Source organism: Thermobia domestica, chromosome 2 (assembly GCF_964235325.1).
Source record: "Thermobia domestica chromosome 2, izTheDome1.hap1.1, whole genome shotgun sequence".
Classification (NCBI taxonomy): Eukaryota; Metazoa; Arthropoda; class Insecta; order Zygentoma; family Lepismatidae; genus Thermobia; species Thermobia domestica.
The window spans coordinates 146631997-146657710 of NC_137455.1; the positions used below are offsets into that span (position 1 = coordinate 146631997).

General features: G+C 37.4%; 1 protein-coding gene across 2 annotated transcripts; it reads left to right on the forward strand.

The window, feature by feature from the left end:
• On the forward strand, positions 1-25388 carry mRpS16 (mitochondrial ribosomal protein S16). 2 transcript variants are annotated; one of them, XM_081746983.1, is made up of 4 exons: positions 1-134; positions 11025-11159; positions 11371-11530; positions 24816-25388. In XM_081746983.1, the coding sequence occupies exons 2-4, from the start codon at positions 11049-11051 to the stop codon at positions 24911-24913; spliced, it is 369 nt and encodes a 122-aa protein (XP_081603109.1). In that variant the 5' UTR covers positions 1-134; positions 11025-11048; the 3' UTR covers positions 24914-25388. The 2 variants fall into 2 exon arrangements, with proteins under 2 accessions (XP_081603109.1, XP_081603101.1); XM_081746975.1 differs by having other exon boundaries at positions 71-200.
• Positions 25389-25714: the final 326 nt, after the last annotated feature.

Here is a 25714-nt window from a genome sequence, read left to right on the forward strand (position 1 = left end):
CCGGAAAAGGTCAAAGCACACCTACTAAGCAACAAACACAATGTTACTCCGCTTACAATTCCAAGGATATGGGTGAAACAGGGGCTATGTCTGCACTCTGATAATGCAACACATCTCGATAGGTGAAGGTGAAGGTGAGTATAGAACAAAAAAGTTGTGGACATGAACTGGGAAAACAGAAAGATTAACTCTAATATAAGGTAATGTATATTTGATCAAATAAAAGTTATAAAGATGAAAGAATAGGGTAGTTTCAGATTTAAATTCATAAAAGCACATAGTACAGTTTTACTATACGGATACAGGTTGGTTGGCGTTCTTTTAAAGTGAATCTGCAGCGGAGAATGCAAGTGTACATCTCAAAAGTGATTTCTGAAGGTACTGAAAGTAAATACAGAGAGAAAGATGTCTTGAATGCATTTCTGTATGGATCCATGTAATCAACCTGCACGTAGCACATCCTAAGAAACAGAGTTTAACAAAAAAAGGACAAGGTTCTAGATTACTAGCCCCCCTTCCCATTGAGCAGTAATAAAGACAAAAAAACTTGCCCTGCGGGGCTCTAACCGCCTTCACTCGCTAACGCTCGCTCCGCAATACTGTATAAGTTAAATGTATAAATTTTAGGGTCAATGTTCCGTTAAGGGGGTCCAGTATCTTTGACACCACTTCTTCTATTGATTTTCGTTTGATTACATAATAGAACGTTACTTACCCAGCTGCTAATCTACATGAGGGACCAGTAATCTAGAACCTCCCCCCCCAAAAAAAAAGTATCAAAGAACGTGTAAGGAACTTGTTCTAGCCGTATTTAGTAACAGGTACAAGTAACTATGGTAGGTGCTATTCTATTTTAGGGGGACATTTGTAAAAGGTACGGAAGAGGTGTGGGATTAACTTCTGTAGATGGCGGCCCAGAAATGCAAAATTTTCGAAAATATAAACAGAATCCGACGAAATGTCAGAATAAGAATGACAAAAACAAGCGAAGAATGGCATTTAGAATTTTACCGCTACAGGCCCAACTCGTTTCATGGTTCCAAAACCGAGTAGATTTGGCCCAATTGTGATAAAGGTAGAAAACAACGAGTCCTGCGGGGCTTCAAATCCGAATTCTGTATTGTGCAAATTTTAAGTTAGCTCCTACTGCGTTGCAACAAATCAAAGGTGCAACCTGTATTGAAGCTCTTATTTCCTTTAGTAGTATGATCCGTAGAAAATGATAGCTGTCTTCAAGAATGTGGTGAATGTCCTGGAGTGGAAGGAATAAGTGTGGAGTCTTTAATTATTGATTCTGTTGAAAATGAAAGTTTTACGTACGCTATATGGGAAAACAATAATCTCGTTAAAAAAAAAGTACCACTTTCTGTTTTCGTATCGTACATTGCTGGTTTAACTGTAAGAATTGTAATTCACGACTACATCAAGAAAATCCAAAGAGAATTAATTGCTACCGAAAAGCACCGTGTACAATTTCAAGATACAAATTCTATTTTACTTCATGTGGACTTCGTTGAAAACTGAACTGTTATTCTGCAAAGTGAAATTCAGAGTTATCACCGGAATATGGAACAACTGACAGTATTGTAATAAGCGACGACAAAAAACACGATTCAGCTCCTGTACTCATAGCCATAGACAAGATACTAAAAATACTCGAAGAAAAGCTAAAATATAGGTTATAGAGAAAGGTTCGAATACGTGAAAATAAGTTTCTACAATTTCCCAAACCGTGTCAGTGATTTGTGATGGTGATTTCCACTTTAAAAATCGCTTTCAGATGTTCGAGATGCAGACAGGTCCGATAAATCAGTGTTTTTGTAGTGAAACCGGCCATGCTAGCGTCTCTGCAACGCTACTGAAGGGGTGTAAAGAATGTAGTAACGCGGCATAACCTTAAACAGAAACAGATTCACAGTATTAAAACCGCAGAAGAATTCGAGAATATAGTGCAAGTACAAACTCGGGGTATTACTCTCGTTTTGTTGCCTGGAGCTGAATTCGACAACTTCCGGAAGAAATAAAAAAAAAAGCAAGAATGGGAAAGTATGCGACCGGTAACTCATATTCAACGAAGTCACCTTTGGCTTTCGGAAAATGGCGAAGTTTTTATGGCAGTAACGGGTCACCATAAACTAATTTCATGCTTCCCCCAAAATCGAGCTTCTGCAATCCAAAGTGTAGATTTAAGAAGTCTGCAGAAAGAAACTTTTGTTACATACATATGCCCAAAGGCGCCAATTTCTCTGTAAATTTAGGGAAGGAGGGGGGGCATTCAGATGCAGAAGATATATATATATATATATATATATATATATATATATATATATATATATATATATATATATATATATATATATAAGAGTTTTTAGACAAATTGCATTCAAATTATGCCAAATATTGTATATTCATAAATACAATAGGGGGCTCACATCAGCTTTGGGAGGCCCGGTTCCTCCCCAGGATCGGTGCCCTTGCATATACGTATGATAACGAGTGGTGCATAGCAGAATTATCAATAAATCAGGGTTGGCAAAAACAATGGTTTTTATTGAAAAAAAAAAACGGTTTTTTGGTTTAAACCAGTTTTTTTGGGGGGGTTTAAATACTTTGCTCTATGTATTTATATAACATCAGTGTTGGGCAAATTTCAATTGAATTAACAATTAACAATTAATCTGTAAATTTAATTGTTAATTGTAATTAACAATTGAAATAAGTAATGGTTAATTGTTAATTGCAATTGGCCATTGAAAAAGGAGAATCAATTGCAATTGATCAATTGATTGAAAGTAATTGCAGTGGAAAGTAATTGCAATTGAATTCTGTAATTCAATTGCAATTGAAATTAATTGGCAATTGATTCAATTGCAATTGATTTCCACAGCAATTACTTTCAATTGATTGATCAATTGCAATTGATTTTCACTGATTAATTTTCAACACTGTAGTTCAGAGAGGGCGTGGGGCAATGAAAACTTTAGCCACGACAAATTGACTCACCACCCGTCGTAACCCACCGTGACCCACTGTGACCCACCACCCACCATAAACCACTCTTACCCACTGTGACCCACAGACCCACCAAAACCCATTGTCATCAACTCTGACCCATGATTCACGCCCTCTTCTCTACTGACTGAAGAGTTTAAACTTGTAATAAAACAAGCCTATAAAATTATCACTCATCGGAGTTTGAATTTCTACGATCAATCGCTTAAGCACCGCACTAATACAATAACGGCGGATCTGACCTTTCTAATATAAATAAAAAAGAGTTTGTTCGTGTGTCTGTCTGTCTATCTTTGTGGGGGCTGTGGACGAGACGAGTGGACCGAAACTTCAAAATTTGGTCACGGTAGGCCCCAGACCAAGACGAAGAGTTTTTTTTAAATTTCTTACTAGGGGGTCCCCAGGGGACGTTTACCGGGACCGGCCTGGGGACCAGAAAAGTCGACCGAGAGTTACCAAATTTTGGTCAAAGATACCTTGGTCCAGGTCCCACACCAAGACAAAGCGTTTTCGACAAAATTCGAACCAGGGGGTCTCAGGGGGGCGTTTACCGGGACATGTAAAAGTAGTAGAAAATGCACGATATCAGTGTCGATTTTATAGTTTTCGCTGTCACTGAGATCAATGGTGAAACTCCGATCGCATTAACTTCCAAATTCACCGTATTCGGCTGCGGGCCGTGGGTCAACAAGGGGGGGGATACCGAAACGTAAAAGTAATCCAAAATGACCGATATTAGTGTCAAATTCATAGTTTTCGCGGTTGCTGATATCAATGGTGTTACTTTCATTAGCGATGATTTTCAAATTTAGCCACCATTGTATGCGGGCCGGAAGTCACCGGGGGTGGGGAATTGCGAGACATGTAAAAATAATGGAAAGTGACCGATATTAGTGTCAAATCCATAGTTTTCGCTGTCGCTGAGATGAATGGTGATACTTCCACAGGCGTTGACTTCCAAATACAGCCCCCATCGGCTGTGGGCCAGAGGCATTGTTTTTTTCAAAATTGGAACCAGAGGATTATAGGGACTTTTACCGGGATATGTAAAAAGTAGTAGAAAATGGCAGATGTTAGTGTCACATTCATAGTTTTCGCGGTATTGGTTGGGTGTTGGTGGGGGCCAGAGGAGATTTTTTCACAATACGAACCAAGGGGGTCTGAGGGGGGGTTCACCGGGACATGTAAAAGTAGTAGAATTTGTGTCGAATCCATATTTATTGGGGTTGCTCAGACGTATAGTGACACCCCCGATAGTGTTTACATTGAAATTCAGCCCCCATCGTCCTTCCCAATGAAAACACATGTACGTTGTTGGATATATATTCACACAAAATATATCCAATTTTAGAAATGTTTCTTAATTGTTCTCCCGTTGTTCAGTTTGTTTACATTGATATTTTATCTGATCCGTGCGAAGAACGGGCATAACAGCTAGTACGAAATGGTAAAGTGTTTGTTATGGAACAAATTACAATGAATTCAATTATATAGATAATAATTATAATTATAATTAATAATTATTTCCTTGTTGAATTATAAATACTTTTCAGTGGAAAACTGAATAAAATTTAAAAGTCCCAAATCAACGTAAAGTAGACCAACGTAAAGGAAAAATGTGTAAAATTTTCCATATAATTAAGCTTACAAACTTAAATGGAAATTTAGCTTAATTACATGGAAATTTTTTGTGTCTTTTGTGCGCCTATTTCCTCGTTTTCTGCGTCACCGGAAATGGGTCAATGTTATCCTACAAATATGGCGGAACAAGTTAATGCTGGAACAGGAACGATTTCGAGGTCGTTTCCTTCACATCATCTTGTGCGTGTTTTCTACCGTTTTGTAAGCCTATTTCCACGTTTTGTGAATCAATGGTAGTGGGTCAAAATGGGCATTCAAAGTGGGAAGAAAAATGATCCACTCTCCCACCAGTATCGAATTTCAAGGTCGCTTTTTCGCATTGTTTAGTGCATGTTTTTACCGTTTCTGCGCATATTTTCACGTTTTGTAGGCCAACGAAAGTGGGTCAAAGACGACCTACCAATGTGGCAGAAAAAGACATATCCATTCCACTTTCAAGGTCCATTTTGACCCTCTCCCACTGATGCACAAAGCGACACAAATGCATAAAAAATGTAAAGAAAACGACCTCGACATTCGATGGTGACGGACAGTGTTATTCCGCTATACTTGTAGGCCCTTTTGACCCATTTTCGTTGTCGCACTAAAGTGGAAATAGGAGCACAAAACAATACAAAGCAGGCACTATACTATGCGAAAGAAACGACCTCCAAATTCGATAGTGGCGGAACAATGGCTCTATTTCCTCACACATTGATGGACCATTTTGACGCATTTCTGGTGATGCTCAAAACGTGGAAGTAGGCGAACAGAACGGTACAAAATACACACTAAACGATGCGAAAGAACCAACCCCGAAATTCGATAGTGGCGGAACAGTAAGCCATTTAACTTCCACTTTAAAACCCCGTTTAACTCACCTCGGGTGATGCACAAGACGAGAAATAGGTGCAGAAAACTTTTTAAAAAAGGCACTAAACGATAGGAAAGTAACGATCTAGAAATTCGATAGTGTCGGAACAGTGGGTCATTTTCATCACACCTTGGAGGCTCATCTTGACACACTTCTGGTGACGAACAAAACGTGGAAATAGGGGCACAAAACGTAACACAACAGGCACTAGTCAATGCGAAAGGAAGGACCTCGAAATTCGGTAGTGGCGGAGGTGTGAGTCATATTCGTCACTTTGGAGGCCCATTTTGACACACTTCTGGTGACGCGCAAAACGTGGAAATAAGGGCACGAAACGGCACGAAACTTTCACTAGTCGATGCGAAAGGAAGGACCACGAAATTCGGTAGTGACGGAGAAGTGGGTCATTTTCGTCACAGTTTGGAAGCCCATTTTGACACACTTCTGGTGACGCACAAAACGTACAAAACAGGCACTAAACGATGCGAAAGAACCAACCCCAAAATTCGATAGTGGCGGAACAGTGAGCCATTTAACTCCCACTTTAAAGGCCTGTTTAACTCACTTCCGGTGACGCACAAGACGAGGAAGTAGGTACAGAAAACTTTTTTTAAAAAATAGACACTAAACGATGCGAAAGAAACGACCTAGAAATTCGATAGTGTCGGAACAATGGGTCATTTTGGTCACACTTTGGAGGCCCATTTTGACACACTTCTGGTGACGCGCAAAACGTGGAAATAAGGGCACGAAATGGCACGAAACATTCACTAGTCGATGCGAAAGGAAGGACCACGAAATTTGGTAGTGGCGGAGCAGCGGGTCATTTTCGTCTCACATTCGAGGCCCATTTTGACCGTCTTCCAGTGACGCACAAAACGTTGAAATACGCGCACAAAAGGGTACGCGATGTGAAACTAACGACCTCGAAATTCGATAGTGGCGGAACAGTGGGTCATTTTCGTCCCATCTTGGAAGCCCATTTTGACCGTCTTCCAGTGACGCACAAAACGTGGAAATGGGGTCACGAAACAGCACGAAAATTGTCGATGCAAAAGGAAGGACCTCGAAATTCGGTAGTGGCGGAGCAGTGGGTCATTTTCGTCCCACCTTCGAGGCCCATTTTGACCGTCTTCCAGTGACGCACAAAACGTCGAAATAGGCGCACAAAAGGGTAACGAATTGTGAAATTAACGACCTCGAAATTCGATAGTAGCGGAACTCGGTCATTTTCGGCCCGTCTTGGAAGCCCATTTTGACCCACTTCCGGTGACGCACAAAACGTGGAAATAAGGGCACGAAACGGCACGAAACATTCACTAGTCGATGCGAAAGGAAGAACCTCAAAATTCGGTAGTGGAGGAGCAGTGGGTCAATTTCGTCCCACTTTTGAGGCCCATTTTGACCGTCTTCCAGTGACGCACAAAACGTCGAAATAGACGCACAAAAGGGTACGCGATGTGAACATAACGACCTCGAGATTCAATAGTGGCGGAACTCTTGGTCATTTTCGTCCCACCTTCGGGACTCATTTTAACCCACTTCCCATGACGCACAAAACGGAAGTAGACGCACAAAACGGGACAAAACGATGTGAAGGAAACGACCTCGAAATTCAATGGTGGCGGAACAGCAATAATTTGTTCCGCCATATTTGTAGGCCCATTTTGACCCACTTCCGGTGATGCACAAAATGTGGGAATAGGCGCACAAACCGACACAAAACACGCACAAAAGATGCAAAACAAAGTACCTCGAAATTCGTTGGTGGTGGAACAAGTTAATGACGCCGTGAGCACCAATATAAGTATATACTGTATTTCTTACCAGGGGGCGCGGTGGGTCAGTGGTAGAGCGTTCACCTCCGGTGTTTGAGGTCCCTGGTTCGATCCCAGCTCGCGCAGTTTGGACTTTGTGGGGAACAAACACCGTGCTCGTGGATTTTCTCGGGGTTCTTCCGTTTTCTCCCACTTTCTTCATTTCATTCATTTCTCATCATCACCGTCTCCTTTAGCCTAACCGGCATAAGCGTGGGACGTAAAACTAAAGATTTCATATCATTTTTTGTAGTTCTTACCATCAAGGCTGAGAACTGCACGGTCCAATTTTTTAACCAAAGTAGAAGCCCAACCGGATAGTGATGTCAACCGGCCCGGCTCGGTTCAACTGAGCATACAGCTTGAGCTGGCTTGGTTGGGATTACCCATCGACTGGGCTCAATTGAGCCAATTGCTTGAACCGGCTCGGTAAAGACGAGTTATCGACTCGGCTCGATTGGAGCCAATGGCTCGAACCAGCTCCGTTGAAACGAGTCCATAGGCTGGGTTCGAGTCAGCTTAACTAAACCAATGCCTCGAACCGGCTCTGTTGGGGTAAGCAATCAGCTCGGTTCGGTTCGGCTCGTGTAAGCCATCGACTCGAGCTGGCTCGGTTGGATGAGCTGTTGGCTCGGCTCACTTCTCGGTTCGGCTCGATAAGTGAATGAGCTGTGAGCGAGCCGATTGAGTCGTTGACAACCCTAAACCCGGGTCGAGCAGTTTTAAACATGTTTGGCTCTAGTCCCATAACTTCTAACAATTTTTGGCTCGAGCCCGAATACTTGCTCCTCCTGAACTCAAACCAAGAACCTCATGACCGATGTCCTTGCCTCCTGAAGATTTCTTGACTACCGAGATCGACAGTCAACTAATTTTTAGTATTCCGATACAAACCGCCTATATTCCATGTTTATACAGGTACACGGTGTTATAATAATAATTAGTTATAGTAGTAGTAGTAGTATCATTGATAATTATATTGTCTATATAGGATACTTGAAGATAGTAGTACTTGAAACTACACAAAGTACTCGACTGGAAACTCGATCCGAATTCGAGTCTAGTTGGGGGAAATTTTTCGAGCCGAGGTCTCGAGTCGAACTCAAAGATGTCTGCTTCGAGTCGAGTCGAGTTTTAAAGAAAGCTCGCTCGAACTCGCTCGTGCTCATTCCTATTGTATGCATGACGGGCATATAGAGTTCTTTCGAGGGGGATAGAACCATAAACATAATATATTTAAAAAATACTTAGTTTCACGGTTTTCTCCCCAGGGGGGGAAAGGGATGGTAGGTATCCAGCATTTCTTATAAGTACCTTATTTGAAATATGTAAAACAGTAACAAGTGGACAATACAATATACACACATCTTCTTATCTTCAGTTTTAATTGCTGATTTCAATTGCAATTAACAATTACAATTAACAATTACAAGTTTCAATTGTCAATTGCAATTAACAATTGAATGTTTCAATTGCACCCTTTGCAATTGACAATTAACAATTGAAAGTTTCAATTACCTGGTGACCAATTAACAATTAACAATTGACGAAAATTTAATTGCAAATTTTATGATTGAATTCAATTGCAATTGAAATTAATTGTCAATTACAAATTGAAATCAATTGCAATTGAAATCAATTGCAATTGATTTCAATTGATTTTGCCCAACACTGTATAACATATAGATAGAAATAAGTTTGTTTCATCTTGGTGTTATTATGCAACAACCGGGTTATGCTGGAAGGGGTCACATAAGCTTAACACGGAATCCAAACCGTTTCTCGACTTACATCCGAAACAAATTGTCCTCCATTTGAACTTGAAACCGGGACTAATTGGCCACAAATGCAATACGTCTGCCAACTCACTCACGAAGGACTTCTGATACGCTGTACTGATCTTTACATACTTTTAATATAATTGTCTAATTGTCAAGAGTCATTTGAGAAGGACAAAAAGATGAACAGTTGCACAAGTGAAACCATTATATAGAATTACATATGGATAATTTCAAAATACTGCAGAGTACAGAAGAACTAATTAAGTCCAAGTTAGTAAATAAAATGAAATCTTTAAGTTTTACGTCCCACGATTATACCGGTTAGGCTAAAGGAGACGGTGATGATGAGAGATGAGTGAAATTGTGGAATGAAGAAAGTGGGAGAAAACGGGAGAACCGTGAGAAAACCCACGAGCACGGTGTTTGTTCACCAAAAAGTCCACAGGGCGCGAGCTGTAATCGAACCAGGAACGCCAAGCACCGGAGATGAACACTCTACCACTGAGCCACCGCGAAGTCGAAGTTAGTTCACTACGACTTTTATTAGTCCAAGTTAAAGAAATACGACGACTTAATTTGCATACCAGTAAGAAAAGTGAATAAAGATAAGAATTATTTTGATCCACTTTGGCTCTGACCCATTTACACATAAATAGATATCAAAGATACTTCTAATTTCAATAAATGCCTTTCGTGGGGTTTGTTTGACCCCCTCCCAAAAAAAGTACGGTATTTCAATATATTTTATCAATAGTAATTATTATTAAAATGAAACAATATTTAGAATTTTTCTTTGATTGCAATTGCATAACAATAATAAACCATAAAAAATCACAAAAGAAACATTCATAAATTTATTTTTAAAAAAGTTGCTTTTGTAGTATAATCTCTTTGAGAAATGAATGGGGAATTTAGGTCTGAATATAATACGAATAATATGGCGGGAGTGACACGTGATAATCCACAAATGTGTGTTCATCAAGATTTTACGAACACAAACTTTTACGATTAGTTTAAACCAGTTTTTTTAAAAATAAAAAACAGCTGGTTTAAACCAGCCAACTCTGGAATAAATCATGAATTACATAAAGTTGAAGTGCTGTTTATGCTTCCACATGGACCTTCAACAGGGTACAGGGTGGTGCTACGCAGGGGCGGATCCAGGACGGACTTCTGGGAGGGGAAGGTGTGATACTGCTACTTAGAGTTACTTTAAGAGCTCCAAACTCTGGGTTAAGAGCTCCAAACGCGGTGGCTCAGTGGTAGAGCGTTCACCTCTGATGCTTGGGGTCCCGGGTTCGATCCCAGCCCCCGCCAAGTGAACTTTGTGGTGGACAAACACCGTGTGCTTGGGTTTTCTCGGGGTTCTCCCGTTTCCTCCCACTTTCTTCATTCCACCATTTCATTCATTACTCATCAACACCGTCTCCTTTAGCCTAACCGGTATAATCGTGGGACGTAAAACTCAAAGATTTCATTTTTTCAAACAGTTATAGTTCGTTCAAATTATAATGCTCTCCTACCAGGAATCGAAGCCGAGACCCCGTGCACCAAAGGAGAGCGCGCTAGCCACTGTACCATCTTGGATGTGTAAGCTTACTAGGGTGTGATTGTAAATTCAAAATTGCCGAGTAAGTTATCTCGGACTGTAGTATTGAATTAGTTCTGAGGTGCATTGGCTAGATATGGGTCACATCCGCACTGCCATATTCCACAGATCATAATTCAAGAAATGTTTTTTGATGAGTAATGATTTGTATAAAAGTCTTTTAGATGTCAGTTTTAGTTAAGTCCAAGGATATGACATAGATGCTTGATTGAACTGACAGAGAATAATCTGATACTGTGTCTGAATGTTGGTAGTTTCTATACGAAATTAATCAGATCTCTAATACGTTTATATCTCATTTTCGTTCACAGACTAACACACGCAAAGAAACGAGTATGTTTCCTGCCAGCGGTGGAGCTCGATATTCAAAATTCTCTGAGAAAGTTATAAGGCTTATTAGACATGGCTGTACGAATAGACCGTTTTACCACATAGTTGTAATGGAGGTAAGTAAATATTGCATTCACAGCTTTTTTTTGTTTCAGAGTAGTGATGATTATTAAAGCTGAATAAATATTTAATGTTCAATTGTAGAGCTAAATTTTGATTTTTAAAGTTTCTAATAGCACACTCAGGCTTTTAATATTTTACCTTAGACGAATGTGGGTATTTCCTCTAACACACACTACATGTTGCGTTGTCTCTTTTTGTTTGCAGAAGCGAAAAGGGTTGCATCGTCAAGTGATCGAGCAGGTTGGAACATACGACCCACTTCCAAATGAAAGGAATGAATTATTAGTAGCATTCAACTATGAAAGAACAAAACATTGGATAGCACGAGGCGTGGAAATAAACGAATCCGTTGCACATTTATTAGGTAAGTAGTAGATATGCATTCCTATAGTTGTGAGAAAGATTACCAAGCTTAAAACTTATGATCTCTGCATTGCACCCAAGACATGCAGATGGTTATCACAATAATGGAAACATGTCAAGAAAATGCAACTTACATGATAAATACGGTATGGGACCACCATTAGCCTGCTGCGCAACAGCTCATTTCCTTCTTAGAATTGAAACATCATCTTCTCAGATCAGCAGTCTTTCGATTGGTTTGACACAGCTTTTTCCTCTTTCCTATCTTGTTTGACTTGTCATTTTCCATGTACTTTTTCTTCTCTATATCTTGTATTACTTGGTTCTGTATTTCATTTAGACCTACCTCATCTAATTTCTTTTCACTATCTGCCAACATCATGATATTGTCTGCAAATCTAAGCGTAAGTATTTTATGTCCATGAATATTTATTCCTAAAATGTGGGTATTCTTGATTTCTTTTATTGCTTCTTTAGTAAAATTGCTGGCAATGAGTCATACTTGCCTCATCTTTTCTGAATTCCTGCTTTTTCTTTCTCTCTCTTACTCATTCTGGCTTAATTGTTGTCTTCTGTTCTTTGTAGAGGTTAAATATTATTCTTTTCTTCTTACTGTTTATTGCTGCTGCTTTCAGAATCTTGAATATTTTGTTCCATTCTACATTATCGAACGTTTTCTGCAAGTTCAAAAATGTTACATCAGTTGCTTTTCCCACTGGAATTCTTTTCTCTAGCAATGCTCCTCCCTTGTTCTGGTTTTCTTTCTGAAACCAAACTGGTCATCTTCTAGTACTTCTTCTATCTTAGATTCCAATCTTCCATAGATTACTTTTGTCAGGATCTTTGAAACGTGTGTAAGCAAGCTTATCATTCTGTGATTTTCACACTTGTCAGCACCTACTGTTTTTGTCGCTGTCATGCTCTTCGGAAAGTTTGAGGCACCATCAGCGTTTCGCAAACGTTATTAACTAATTTATACAATCTGTTTTGAACTTGCTGTCTCGCACTTCGTGTGATTTCTTTTGGTTTTTCATCTACACGTAGAGCGTTTTCATGTTTTAGACCATGTAATGCTTTGTCGTACTCAGATGTATGAAGTCTCCTCTTGCTTCTTCTACTTCCTCCATGTTTTCTCTAATTACCTGTCTCTTCCATAGAACCTTTTTAAATGTTCCTTCCATATGTTATCTCTGGCTTAAGTCATACGTCTTCCTTCTTTATCTTTCAGTATTGGTCTTTTCATTTCCGTGGTTCGAAGTGACTTCTACTCTTCCTGTGTCAAATGATCTTCTACTTCACATTGTTGTTTTCCCCACTCATGCACAAGTGTTCATTTTCGAATAATCTCATTTCTTATTTTTTATACTGCTCTTTAGCCTCTAAATATTCTTCAATTTCTTTTTCTCATCCATTAATCCCAGAAATTTCTTGATGGTTTTTTGTCATTTTCTCTTCGTGATTTAATACTTCCTTTGTGGTAGTAATTAGACGAGTTTTTATGAATTACGATTCCTGGTTAATTTCTTTCTTCGTCGGGTCTTGCGTTATCTTCTCTACTATCTCTCTGCAAAACTTTCTTGAATTTCTTTGGTGTTCAGCTTTCTTATATCAATTCTTCCATTTTCTTCTATTTTCCCACTCTTCATCTTGACTAAATTGTGGTTTGGTCTTAATTTGGTTTCTGAAACTTTTCCTTAATGAGTATGTAATCTGTCTGGTATCTCTTTTTATGTCCTGGAGTTTTCTACTTATAAATCCTTCTCATTTCCGTAAACAAAGTATTTGCAACTACTAGTTTGTTCTTTGTACAAAATTCAGTTAGTCTTTCTCGTCTTTCGCTGCCCTTTCTTATTCCGTACTTTCTGCTGTTTTCCCTTCTGCATCTTCTATAATCTCACTCCATTCTCCTACCAGAATAAGTTTATTATTATTATTATTATTATTATTATTATTATTATTATTATTATTATTATTATTATTATTATTATTATTATTATTATTATTATTATTATTATTATTATTTTACATCTTTCTCGATGTTTTCCGTATCTTCATAAGCTTGCGCTATTTAATCATCGTGCGCTGTGGTTGGCACACATACCTGGATGATAGTCATATGTCTTGGACTGGTAGCTAGTTTTACTTCTTTGACTATGTCATCCACTATGTTGTAACTTTTTACTTGTCGTTCTATCTTCTTATTTATTATGAGTCCAGCTCAAATGACCTGTTTTCTGCACCCATGGCAATTTTATATTCACCTGACTAAAAATCATCTTGTTCCTTCTAATTTACTTCGCTGATCTCTATTACGTGTACTTCCAATCGTTCAATCTCTCGCTCCAATTTGTGTTATCTGTTAATAACTAAGCCAATTTCTTTTTCCCTGCAAATTCGTGGAACTGACTGCTTTTTTTAGTATAGGATTTAGAGTTTGTTGCTGTACCCGTTTGGAGTTATTCAGTTTTAAAAATTTTCATTTATGCTTGTTCTTGGGAAAGTTAGAGCTATCGTTTCCCGTTGTTTTCACCTGTTAGGGAAGTTTTTTAATCTCGACTAGTTTTGGTCATTGTCCATTGTTGCTGCAGGAAGTCCTAGACCTTTCCTGTAGACTGGGCTCCTCACAGTGAGGACCACCCTACAGGCTAGAGCATTGTTACCTAGAACTCGCCCCTAACAGATGTGTGCGATGTTCTAACACATCCGAGCCCCATGTAGAGGCATGCAAGTAATGAGCGATTTTCAGAGGAATATTTGTTTGTATATCATTCTTCATGGAGTTAGCTCTCAGTCGTTCAGGGAGAATGGAGGTGTAATCCTAGGTCGGATTCTGAGTTCCAATGTTTCACAATAGGGGAGAGAAAGTTTGGAACACAAGCTCCAAGCTCCAAGGCCTCCGTCACACACAAACATGGTCTATTGTTAAGGATAAGGTGAAAGAGGACCCTTGTTAAAGATAAGGTGAAAGAGAACTCATCGCATCATTACACGTTTCCAGTCATTAGCTGTCCACTCTGCGTGTTCTCAGCATCATTTTCTTCGTTTTAAAGCGTTGCTGGCGGTGTAAGTGGTTTGGAAATCGTGACCCAACTGCGTTTGTTAAAGTTATGCAACTCACGTCGGACTGTGATTGTCGCAATAAGCTGAGTTCGGTTGTCACTTTAACCGTATTCTGTCTACGATTCTTGCTGACAAACCTTTTAAGTGCATGGCGATACATGTCACTGAGTCTTCTCTTCCATCCACTATTACTCTTCGCCGATGTTGTGTTACCATGAGTTCTCTAGGCAATCATAACCTTGGTCACTGTTTCTCTGTACTTGCTCCAGCTAACTGCGGACGCACAATTTGGCCTCTTTGAAACTTAAGAGTGGTCTCCATTTCCATCACCACATTCTACATTGGTAAAACATTGATTTCCGTGCCAAACTCAACAACTTGAGGCATTTTTATTTTTTATAAAGCATATTGTGCCATATTTGTGAGTAAAGATGAATTTTCTTATGAGAAGGAATACACATTAACAACTAGAGAAATGAAAAGTATTTGGTTGTTTTAGGAAATGTTAAGTTTCATTCTTAATTTTACGCACAAACACGCAACCTCAAGATAAAATAATTTAATTTTATGATTGTTCTAGAGTTTAACATCCCTGTTCACCACAGAGGCTGAGAGGTGAACCTATAGGCTACAGACAAAAATTACATAATACGATAATGTAAATCCTTGTCACCTTCAGCCTTTCCCCATTTCCATCCGTCTTGAGTCCCAATATTCGCCTGAGGATTTTACTTTCAAATACTTTGCAGTCTTCCCTCAAAATAAATGACCAATGCTTCACAGTTATGGGCAGAACAGGCATATTTTAAGCTTCAGGTTCTTTGGCAGAACTCGCTAAGATAAAAGAGTTTCGACTGAATAACAACACGAATTCCTTGCTTTCAGCCGGGTGGTTTTTTTAGAGTATATGGTTTTGGTTTATCAATATTAATCCTAGATATTTGGAAGTGTTCACTTTGTCGAAAGTATAAAGTATTACTTGATATTTTAATTTTAACAGATGTAGAGAAAACAAACTGGTGTTGAATGTAGGACTAGCTTTCCATTTGAATGTCTGGTATTTCTTTGATAGAAGTACGTGAAGTTTCAAGAGCCCACCAGTTCACGTAAAGAGAGGGCTTATTGAACTTCTCTTCACATAAAATCACATATGGCTATTCTATCCGCGAGCCGCCTCTTGGTCTTAACCATCTGTAAGTGATCTCCAATTGAATCTTCTGTAAGTCGTAGTTTATTACTCGCTTTCCCAGTGAGTGGAGAAACAGTTGGTTGGTAATCTTCTAACCCATGTAACTCTTCATTCCAATATGATGCACAGCTGAATGTTATACAACTACTCCCCTGCTCTTTCTCGTCCTGCGTGTAGCAATATCACTTAGAGTTTACGCTCTGTAATATTTTTGATATTTTCGCCATTTCCTAATATGATTTAAAAAGGAATTTGGATTTTTTTTCTAAATAGTGTAATAAAAATAAATTCCTGTTATAGCTCAATTGGTAAAAATGTGTATAAAATCATAAATTGTTTTCGAAGTTGAGTATGAATGTAATTATATAAGGCTTCTAAAATCTGCCTTTTTCGTATTTATTTTATTTTATTTTATTTATTTTTTTGGTATCGTTTTGAAAAGAATTTTATTGGAAAATTTCACTTGTACTTGTTTACTTTCAATTTCTTCAGTAGTGTGCATATTTTAATTTGTATCTGTATATTTGTATGGTTGAGTAGAAAACAATATTATATTACTCTAAACTTTATAGTAATAATTAAAGCATAAGTTGAGTAAAACTTTCTATCCTTTCTCAAAGTACATTTTTTTTTAACACACACACACACACAAAAGCCACCCATCTCACCTTTAAACGGTTTCTAATCGCTATCGAAGTCACAGTATTTTATTAATGACGTTTCCATCAAAGGCATGAAAAACATTAAGAAAATAGTTCTTCGTTTGCAAATGTTATAAAAGTGAATTAACAGGTTTTCGAAGTGAGATGCGTGGCCTTAAAGAAAAAAGAAAATGATAAAGTGATGTAATTATACCTCTTCAGATCGATTGACGCCGTACGCATGCTTAAACGTACGCATGAAGACCATCTTAAAAACTTCAGTTAGTTTGTTAGGTTGTAATTTCTAGAAAGTTTCGGAAAAAATGTACTAATTACTGCAACATTTTAAAGAAAGGAAAAAATGAATGATGAGCATCTTTTACTTATATTTAAATTAGTCCAACATTTTATACCTAATATAGCTTTGAGGGAAGGAGCAAGGTTTTGTTTCTTTTATATTGTCTTATATGCGAGTGAGCGAAAGTAGTTTTGGAAGACGGAAAACAATATTATTGTCTGCTTGTGTTTGGCAGACATTTCTTTGATTTACATATAGATTGCAGTGTATAATCATCGGGAAACGTTTGAGCGTTATCTATACCTGGGTACTATTATATAAAAGAGTAGAAGTGACAGACTATACTACTATAGCTATTAATGTGAAATTTGGAATCAGTACTCCTTTTGTCACGAAAGCAACAGATAAGGAAGGATTTGTGGAAATGTCCGTTCTAAGATGGTTTCAAAAATTTCACCAATAATTGTGTATCTCATGAATCCCTGGAGTTAGAAGGATAAAACCCAGCATATCAACTCTTCACTAAAAATAAGGGAACTCTTCCTAAAAATAAGGGAAAACATGCTCAGCATTTTTGAAAATTTCGCTCCAAAGTGGGAAAGGGGGAACATTTATGAAATATACAAATTTCCCTTGGTTTAATCGGAAAGTGCCAGATGTGAAGATTCGCGTAATATATATGAATATATATGGTTCATATGTGTGACATTATAGATTAGTATAATGTATCATGGTGCGTGACCTTTTGGACAATCTGTATAAGTATTCATATTGCGTTGTGATTAGTAGAAAATTGGGGAAGGCATGTAAAATTTGTTGTTATACTTTAGTATCAATTGCATAACTTTAATTATTTCTGTCAAAATTATAGTATTTAAGAAGGAATTCCATAAAAATGCGTGTAGTAATATTATTTTTAGAATTTTACTTATGTAATCAATAATATTGAGTTATTTTAGTCAGTAAGAATGTACTTTGTTGTTTCTTGTAGGTTTTGTGCTATTTTCAAGGGAATTTTGATGTAGGGAATCTTCATAAAGAAACTCCAAAATTTAATTTCGTAACTTCTTCAAAATTTTAGTGTCGAAATTCGGCCACGATATCTTCTTGGCATATCCCTTTGTTTAGGCAGAAATTATTCTTTATTGGAAAATAAAATCTCAGTTTAGGTCAAGATTCAGCCAGGATCTTATCATTGGCCTGGTACCCTTCGATCTGTTGAGATTTAGCTGTATCCGTATTGTTACGTCACTAAAGAAACCAATTACCTCTCTTCCCTTGGGTATTCTTTATCTTTTACCAAAAACCGTGTTGGAGATCGGACATCAAGTTCAGTTCCTCTTTATCAATGTGCAGAAAGTGAGAAAAATTGCGTCAGAGTTACTGAATTTATTGTGAACTGTGTTTTAGTGGTCGTCTATAGTCTAAATCGAAGTAAGTAATTAGTTTAGCGACGAAACGCTCAATGGACAGTGGAGGAATGTGTATGATTAACTCCCCATCTTTGTAAGGAGGGATTTCTTATCCGCCATGACAGTTTAGTGATGGAGGTCGAAGCAGTGAGGTCAGTTCTTTTTTTGAAAGTGCCAGCTTATGATTTACAAATTTTGGTAAATCAGGTACCGAATCTCATAGTTTACACATGGAAATTCAACGTAAGTAATACTGAATCGATGAAAATATCAAGTAAGTGAAAGAAAATTTTGGTGTATTGTATTCCCTGAAAGCAGAAACTAAACTGTGGTTTGGTGGTCTAAACTTAGAAATTCGTATTTCGAACTACAATGATTTATGTTATGGTGTTCGTATTGATTAGTGAATTCATTATGAAATTTTAAACAATCTTAGTTTCCCTAGAAACCGCGACGATCAATCCATTATGTGAACGAAAGGGGCCTACGCAAATGAGTTGGGATTTTTTTTTTTTTTTTTTTTTTTAATGATTTCGGTTGTCAGTAGAAATGGCCTGCGCACCTTTTGTGCGTAAGCCTTTTCCCATCTTCTTAATAACATTTTCGATCATGTAATTCAGTCATCTTGTTCACCTCAACCATAGGTTGGTGGGCATCATGGAAATTTTAAAACTTTTCTCTCGCTTGGAGAGCTGTTTTATACTTCGATAAGGCCTCTTCTTCGTAACTGCATCTAGATATTCTATCCTTGGTCTTCCTCTTCCTGTATTTCTTTCTGCCTTTCCCTCTATTAGCACGGTGATCCAATCGGAGTGCCTAATAAGATGACCAAGCATGCTATTTCTTCTTTTTCCTATTATCTTCATAATCTGTTGTTCTTCATTAGTTTCCTTTAGTACGTCTTCATTCCTTTTCCTTTCGGTCCATGATATGCACAGCATTCTTTGCCAACACCACATTTCAAATGCTTCCAGCTTGGATATTTCATTTTCTCAGTGTCCACGTCTATGATCCGTAAAGCGCCACGCTCCATACCAGTGTCTTAATAAATCGTTTACGAACGTCCAATGACACATTTCTCGATGTTAGTAGTCCTCTTTTCCTATTGAATGCTTGTTTAGCCTGCGCCATTCTAGAACTTACGTCTATTTCACTTCTTCCGTCCGAGGATATTAGACTTACTAAATAGGGGAACGTCTTAACGTCTTCAATTTTCTCTCCATCTAGCCATACGTTTGCCTCTTCCTGCCCTGTCTTGTGCACTTTATCATTTTGGTTTTCTTCTGATTTATCTTTATTTTGCATGTTTTTTTCCTGTTGGTCGTTCAGGTATGAAAGTGCTTCCTGCAAGTCCTTTTCGTTCTCCGCTATCAGTGCTATGTCATCAGCAAACCTTATTGTGCTGAAAACCTGACCATTTACTTTTACGCCTTTCTCGTTCTTATCAAATAATTCTTTCATAGCTTCTTCTATATAGACGTTGAACAGGAGAGGTGAAAGTTCACATTCTTGCCTTACTCCTTTACTCATTCTTGCTTCTTTTTGATAATAGCTGTCTGGTTCCTATGAAGTTGGTATATTCTCTTTTTTTCTCTGTAATCCACTTTCAGATTCTTTAACGCTCTGAACATGATACTCCAATCTACGTTGTCAAAAGCTTCCTCTATATCTACAAATGCTATCATAATTGGTTTGTTTATTCTGATGTACTGTTCCATAATCAACTGTAGACTCAGTATTGCTTCCCCTTTTCCTCCTGAATTCAAGCTGGTCCTCGGATAGCCGTTCTTCGATTTTTCCTTCTGTGTGTTGTGCAATAATTTTGCACAGTATTTTTGATGCATGGGAAAGCAAACTTAACGTTCTGTGTTCTTCGCATTTCCGTGCGCCTCCTCGCTTCGGGATAGGGACCAATATGCTTTTCTCGAAGTCTCTTGGTATTTTTCCCGAGATGTACATTTCATTAGTAAGATTAAATAGTTCTTCCGAGATTCTTAATCACTTCCGTTGGTATTTGATCTATTCCTGGGGCTTTACCATGTTGCATTCTCTCCAAAGCATTGTCAAATTTGCACTGTAAAATTGATAGTCCTAATTCATTTTCATTGACGTCTTCTTCCTTCTCTATCTCTTCTTCGTTCACTCTATCTCCTTTCCAGAGTTCTTCAATATACTTCTTCCATCTTCTTGTTATCTGCTCCTCTCCTATTAGCGTTGCCCCGCCCTTGTCTATGATAATGTCTGTGTGTTTCTGTTTCTCACCGAACTGTTTTCTAACCTTTCTATATGCCGTTTCTGTATTGCCTTTGACTATTTTCCTCAATTTCTTTGCACAAGTTGTTTATCCAGTTTTCTCTAGCCTTCTTTACTTTCTCTGTTGATGTGATTTCTGCACCTTTTATCCTTTTATGTTCCTCCTTTCTGTTTGTTATTTTGAAATGTCTTCTTTTCTCCATCATTTCCAATATTTCTGCTGTTATCCAGGGTTTATATTGGGTTCTCGTTTCCTTTCCTATGTGCTCGTCGGCAGCTTTTGTAATCTCTGCTTTCATGGCTTCCCATTTCGAGTCGATGTCATCACCTGCTAAAGCTACCTTAGACGTCTTTTTATCTGTCGCATTTACAAATTCCCTTTTCATGTTTTCATCTCTTGTTAGCTTGATTGTGTTCCATCTTTTGTTTGGTGCTACAACTCTTTTCTTCTTGAGTCGGAGTTCGCTCTTCATCAAAACTAAATTATGGTTTGACTCAACATCTGCTCCTGGGTAACTTGTACTGTTCTTCACTTGATTTCTAAACGCTTGTCGGACCAGTATATAGTTTATTTGATAGTTCAGTAGAAAAGAAAATTATTTTACCAGAAACGATTGTTTACTCTGATTTAACAGAGATACTGCTTCTAACTTACATAAAGTTTAAAACCTGTTTCGGCGTATCTGTAGTAAATCTGAATAAAATTTAAGATTCCCAATTAGGTATCACTATTTACTTTGAGAACTTGACACAGGTAGATTTTATGGCTGTACCATAAACTTTTCTGGCAACAGATTTTCTCTTTAATAGCTCGTTGACACTGTTAGATTCTGTTAAGAGGGAGAATATGATGAGAATATTTGGTACCGTAATTATTAATTTCGTCTGGAAGTTAATATTTTTTTTATGCTAGTTCCGTTTGTTTAAACAGTAGTGGCGACGTCATGTACGTCTTTGTAGCTCAGGAGAAATGAGGGGGCAGTGAATGTTGATAAGATTAATGATGTTGTTGTAGGTTAAGGTTTGCAATTTTGTTCATGTTCATTACTTTTCCTGTTGTGTGTGTCGAGCTGTCTTATTTAGTGTACAATAAAATAAATGACATAGTAAAATGAAAGACGCTCCGTGCATCGGGTGCAGGTTGCTATAATGTGCGTAAATCCTGCCGCCGGAGTCACTGTGTTAAGGCATAAAATAAGAAATAAGTAGGGAACATTAAACGTGGAAGGTCCTAGCTCACCACTCGCCTATTAAGCTGTTATGTTTAAAGAAGAGTGGTTTATAAAATACTGATGGTTGTTTAATGTCCGTTTTGTTATCAGTGATTGTAATTTCAGATGTCAAACTGTTGTTTTACGGAAATGTTATGATTCAGTTGAAGATCTTGTTGCGTTAGGAGAATATAAACACAAAGTAGATGTTGCCAGATATTATGGTAAATTGGAATCAAATATTATAATTTGTAGACTCAAAACATAAAAGATTTTTTCCTTCCTCTTATTTGCTTTAATTTAGTGTCATTCATTATGAATTTGTGAAGTATTTTAAATAAACTGTAGAGATCGTAATCTCATATATTTTTCCTTTTAAGTGGAATTGGGAATCTAAAGTGTGTATTAACTTATGAAAGTATATACAATACAACCTAGATATGTAGTCAAAGAACAGAAGGTTGAAAGCAGTATCAAAGTTATTTTAACTTGCAATGTGGAGCCCCTTAGCAGAACATGCTGCAATCTGCGATGTGATCGCAGAAAATTTGCCGCGCCTGTGAGAAAAATTGCCAGAGGAAAAGAATGAATATATATATATATATATATATATATAGCCAACAGAAAAGTGTAAAAACATGCCTGCTATGTGCAGATGTCTTAAATGCACGGACGACTCGCATAAGTATAGTTTGAACTGTTTTTTACGTCGTGTAAAACATTACAAAAGCTCATCACAGAAAGACAAAAAAACGTTTCCCATCGGGGTGTAGAGTAAGATTACATCAGTTTCAAGTACGAAAGTTTTTTTTTTTATGCAATCGGGACCAAATACGACCGAATAGTTTTTTTTTCTTTCTTTCTTTTCTTTTCTTTTTTTTTAATGGCCTTTACACATTCATTCAGTTTCAGTAGTCATGAATGCCAACTGAACTGGGAGATCGTTATCCTGTGTCGGAGGTTTGGTGTTTGCAACCTTTCTCACGTCGGGTTACACATAAACTGCAGGCCTGGATGTCGAGCTTCGAGTTGCGATGGAAGATGTTCTGAAAGATCTTCTCTGGGCTAAATTTGAGTTCTATTTTACCGGGGACATATGGCCAAACGAATGGGTTATTGATTGATGGTAGCACACCTGCGAGGGCCCAGTAGAGGGCGCGGCCACCAGTCAATAACACATTTGAGGCGTCCATAGTCTTAAGGAAAATGAACATCGTTGCACTAATACAAATACACTAATACATACACAACATTTATTTTTATTATTTTTTTATTTTTTAGGTATTTTTTTTAAATTATAGATGCTGCAGAATTACAATGAATATGATGGATCTCTTCGTATGTAGATCTTAAATTCTGTATGTAGACATTTAATTAAAAATAAGGAAAAATGTATTTCAGCGTTTCTGATAATTTCGCTATAAAAGGGGGAAAAAGAAGGCACTTTGAATAATATTGAAGTTTCCTTTTATTCATTCACAAAGTGCCGAATGTGGGGATTCCCTTAAATTGGAGATATGATATTCGGTTTATAAACTCATAATAAAAATAAGTGAATACGTGTTTGAAATTTCCCTTTATTTATCACAAAATATCGATTGTGGGGATTCGCTTAAATTAGAGACGTGAAGTTCGATGTATAGACTCTTAAATACAATAATGGGACATGCGTTTCAGGATTATGGAAAATTCCGCTCTGTAGGGGAAAAAGGTGGCTATTTTAGAATTTAGAATGTCAAATTTCCCTTTGTTTATTGAATTCGCTTAAATCGGTATATAAAAGCTTAAATAGACATAATTAAATCGTATTACCACGTCTGCGAAAATTCTGTTTATAAAAGGAGTGAGGGAGACAATTTGTATAATATTAACATTTCCATCATTCACTCAGAAAAAGTTTAGTGCAAGAATTCGCTTAATTTGGAGGTGTAAACTTCGGTATATCGCTGAATACGCTGAATTAACAATGAAGAAAACATGTATTTCAGCGCTTTCAAAAATTCCTCTCCTAAAAAGGAGGGAAGGATATTTAATCCACCATTTCATCTGGACTATTTAATTTTTCTTTCGTTTGATACTTTATCCCTCTCCCTAATTAATGAAACATTTGCCGAAAACTCGTATATTGTACTTCGTTTTAGTGTGTGTCATTGTTTTCTGTATTTTCTATATGAAAAAGTGAAAGTGATTCACTGAAAATTCAGTCCATGTAGTATATCTGAAACCGTGAGATTTGGACACAAAACACTTTTTTGTTAAAAACAAATAAATAAATAAGTAAGGATTTTTTAAAAATAAAGAATTCAAATGTTTTGTCCAGAATAGAGTATTAAATAAATCCGTGAAGTTAGGGAGACGGAACGGCATATTTTCATCAAAAATAAGTGAACGCGTGTCCTAGCATTTCTAAAAATTCCCGTTTTAAGAAGAAACAGGCAGTTTGCATTCTTTTCCTTCCGTATTGAAAGCGACGTTGCCTGTTGTTTGTGATTACATCACAGGAGAATCACTGAACGCATTGGCATGAATTTTAAAGGGGATCCCAAATGGGTAGGGGAGTTCAAAATTTATACCAAAAATTGAGTATTTTATGGGTTTTTATTATTACACTTTCATTGAAATGCATATCCTAAGGGGAAAGAGGGCTCAAATATTTTCCATAAACGTGTTCTTCCCGTGCGAAGAACGGTTATCTCAGCTGTGTAATATTATGTATATAATCGAATGCTGAGATCTCCCATTTATACGTTGTACACTTATATCGTGCTTTTGTTCTCAAGTTTTACAGAGGAACTCTCTCGTGGCTGTGTGTTAGCATATGCGACTTTGGCTTGGGTAACCCGGGTTCAATTCCCGTCAGAGCTTATGTGGTTTGGGTCCCGTGTTAAACTGTATGTCCACGTCTCAAATTTTCTCACTACTGGACGGAATGCTAATTTCCAATTTAATATAATTTTTACAGAACATGTCATATGTTTATTAAAATGTGTTCTGCAGCACAGGTATGTAAACATATAATCACGTGGCCCTGTGTTCCACCATTGCGTTGCAACATTCCATCTGGACTATTTCATTTTTCTTTCTTTTGCTACTTCTTCTTCCTCCCGAACTGATGAAACGTTTGTGGAAAGCTCGTAGAGTGTACTTTGTTTTGGTGTGTGTGTGATTATTTTCTGTATTTTCTCGTAGTTCATTATATAAATATATTTATTTCTCTTCCAGGACTGTCTGGATTTTTGCCCATTTATCCACGAGCATACATATTAGCATGGAGAAATCGTCGTAGTGCTTCAGCTGAAGCTGCACAGCAAAATACGTAGTGATGAGTGGACATTTTGAAACTGTAGTCTTCAACACAGCTTTATATATATTATTAATTTCTGTCATTATATGACTATTTTAAAGGATAATATAGTGTCAAGCGTGGAATAAAATTCTCAAGAACAGAATCAACGCCTGAAGATTGATTCTGAATATCAGGTATGCATTTTGTGCATGGAAGATTCAAACGGAACGTGATTCTGTGTCTTACACTCGATGTGAGAAATGCTTTTCCTTTATACAGTGTATAAAATAGATCAAGAAGACTATTGTACAGTCATAGAGCAAAGAAAACCGGGTATTTTATATGAAGACTGTATATAAGATATATTGTTTCTCTCTCTCGCAGACTGTGCATATATAAAAGAGCAAAGAACTTTCAAAAGAATCATGCCCATATATACTGAGTGTGTATGTTTTTGTATATAAAATAAAATGTTTTAGTACAATAAAAATGTGTTGTTCAGAAGGAAAGTGGCATCAGTCAGAAAAACTAAAATCCCCAAAACAGGTAGTTCTATCATGAGTCAATTAATGAATAACGTTTTCGCATATAACTAAGTACCGACTTCTTCATGAATTAGGTGGATATTAAAATCCATCCCATTTTCCTGAAGGATGAACTTGTGGAAATTAAGTTTCAAAATCAGTTCTTCGTACGAGGGCTGCTATATATATTTCTGGCCTAATAATGAAAATACGAATATTTATCAACGAAAATGGTTTTATTGTTTTTCAAAATATTCTCCATCAAGATTTATACACTTTTGCATGCGCTCAAACCAATTTTCGAAGCACTT

Excerpts from the sequence above, each read along its gene's own strand:
- mRpS16 (XM_081746983.1), top strand. The coding sequence starts at position 11,049 with ATGTTTCCTGCCAGCGGTGGAGCTCGATATTCAAAATTCTCTGAGAAA. Across the intron at positions 11,160-11,370 it reads ACCACATAGTTGTAATGGAG|AAGCGAAAAGGGTTGCATCG; the intron begins GTAAGTAAATAT and ends TTTTGTTTGCAG. Across the intron at positions 11,531-24,815 it reads ATCCGTTGCACATTTATTAG|GACTGTCTGGATTTTTGCCC; the intron begins GTAAGTAGTAGA and ends TTTCTCTTCCAG.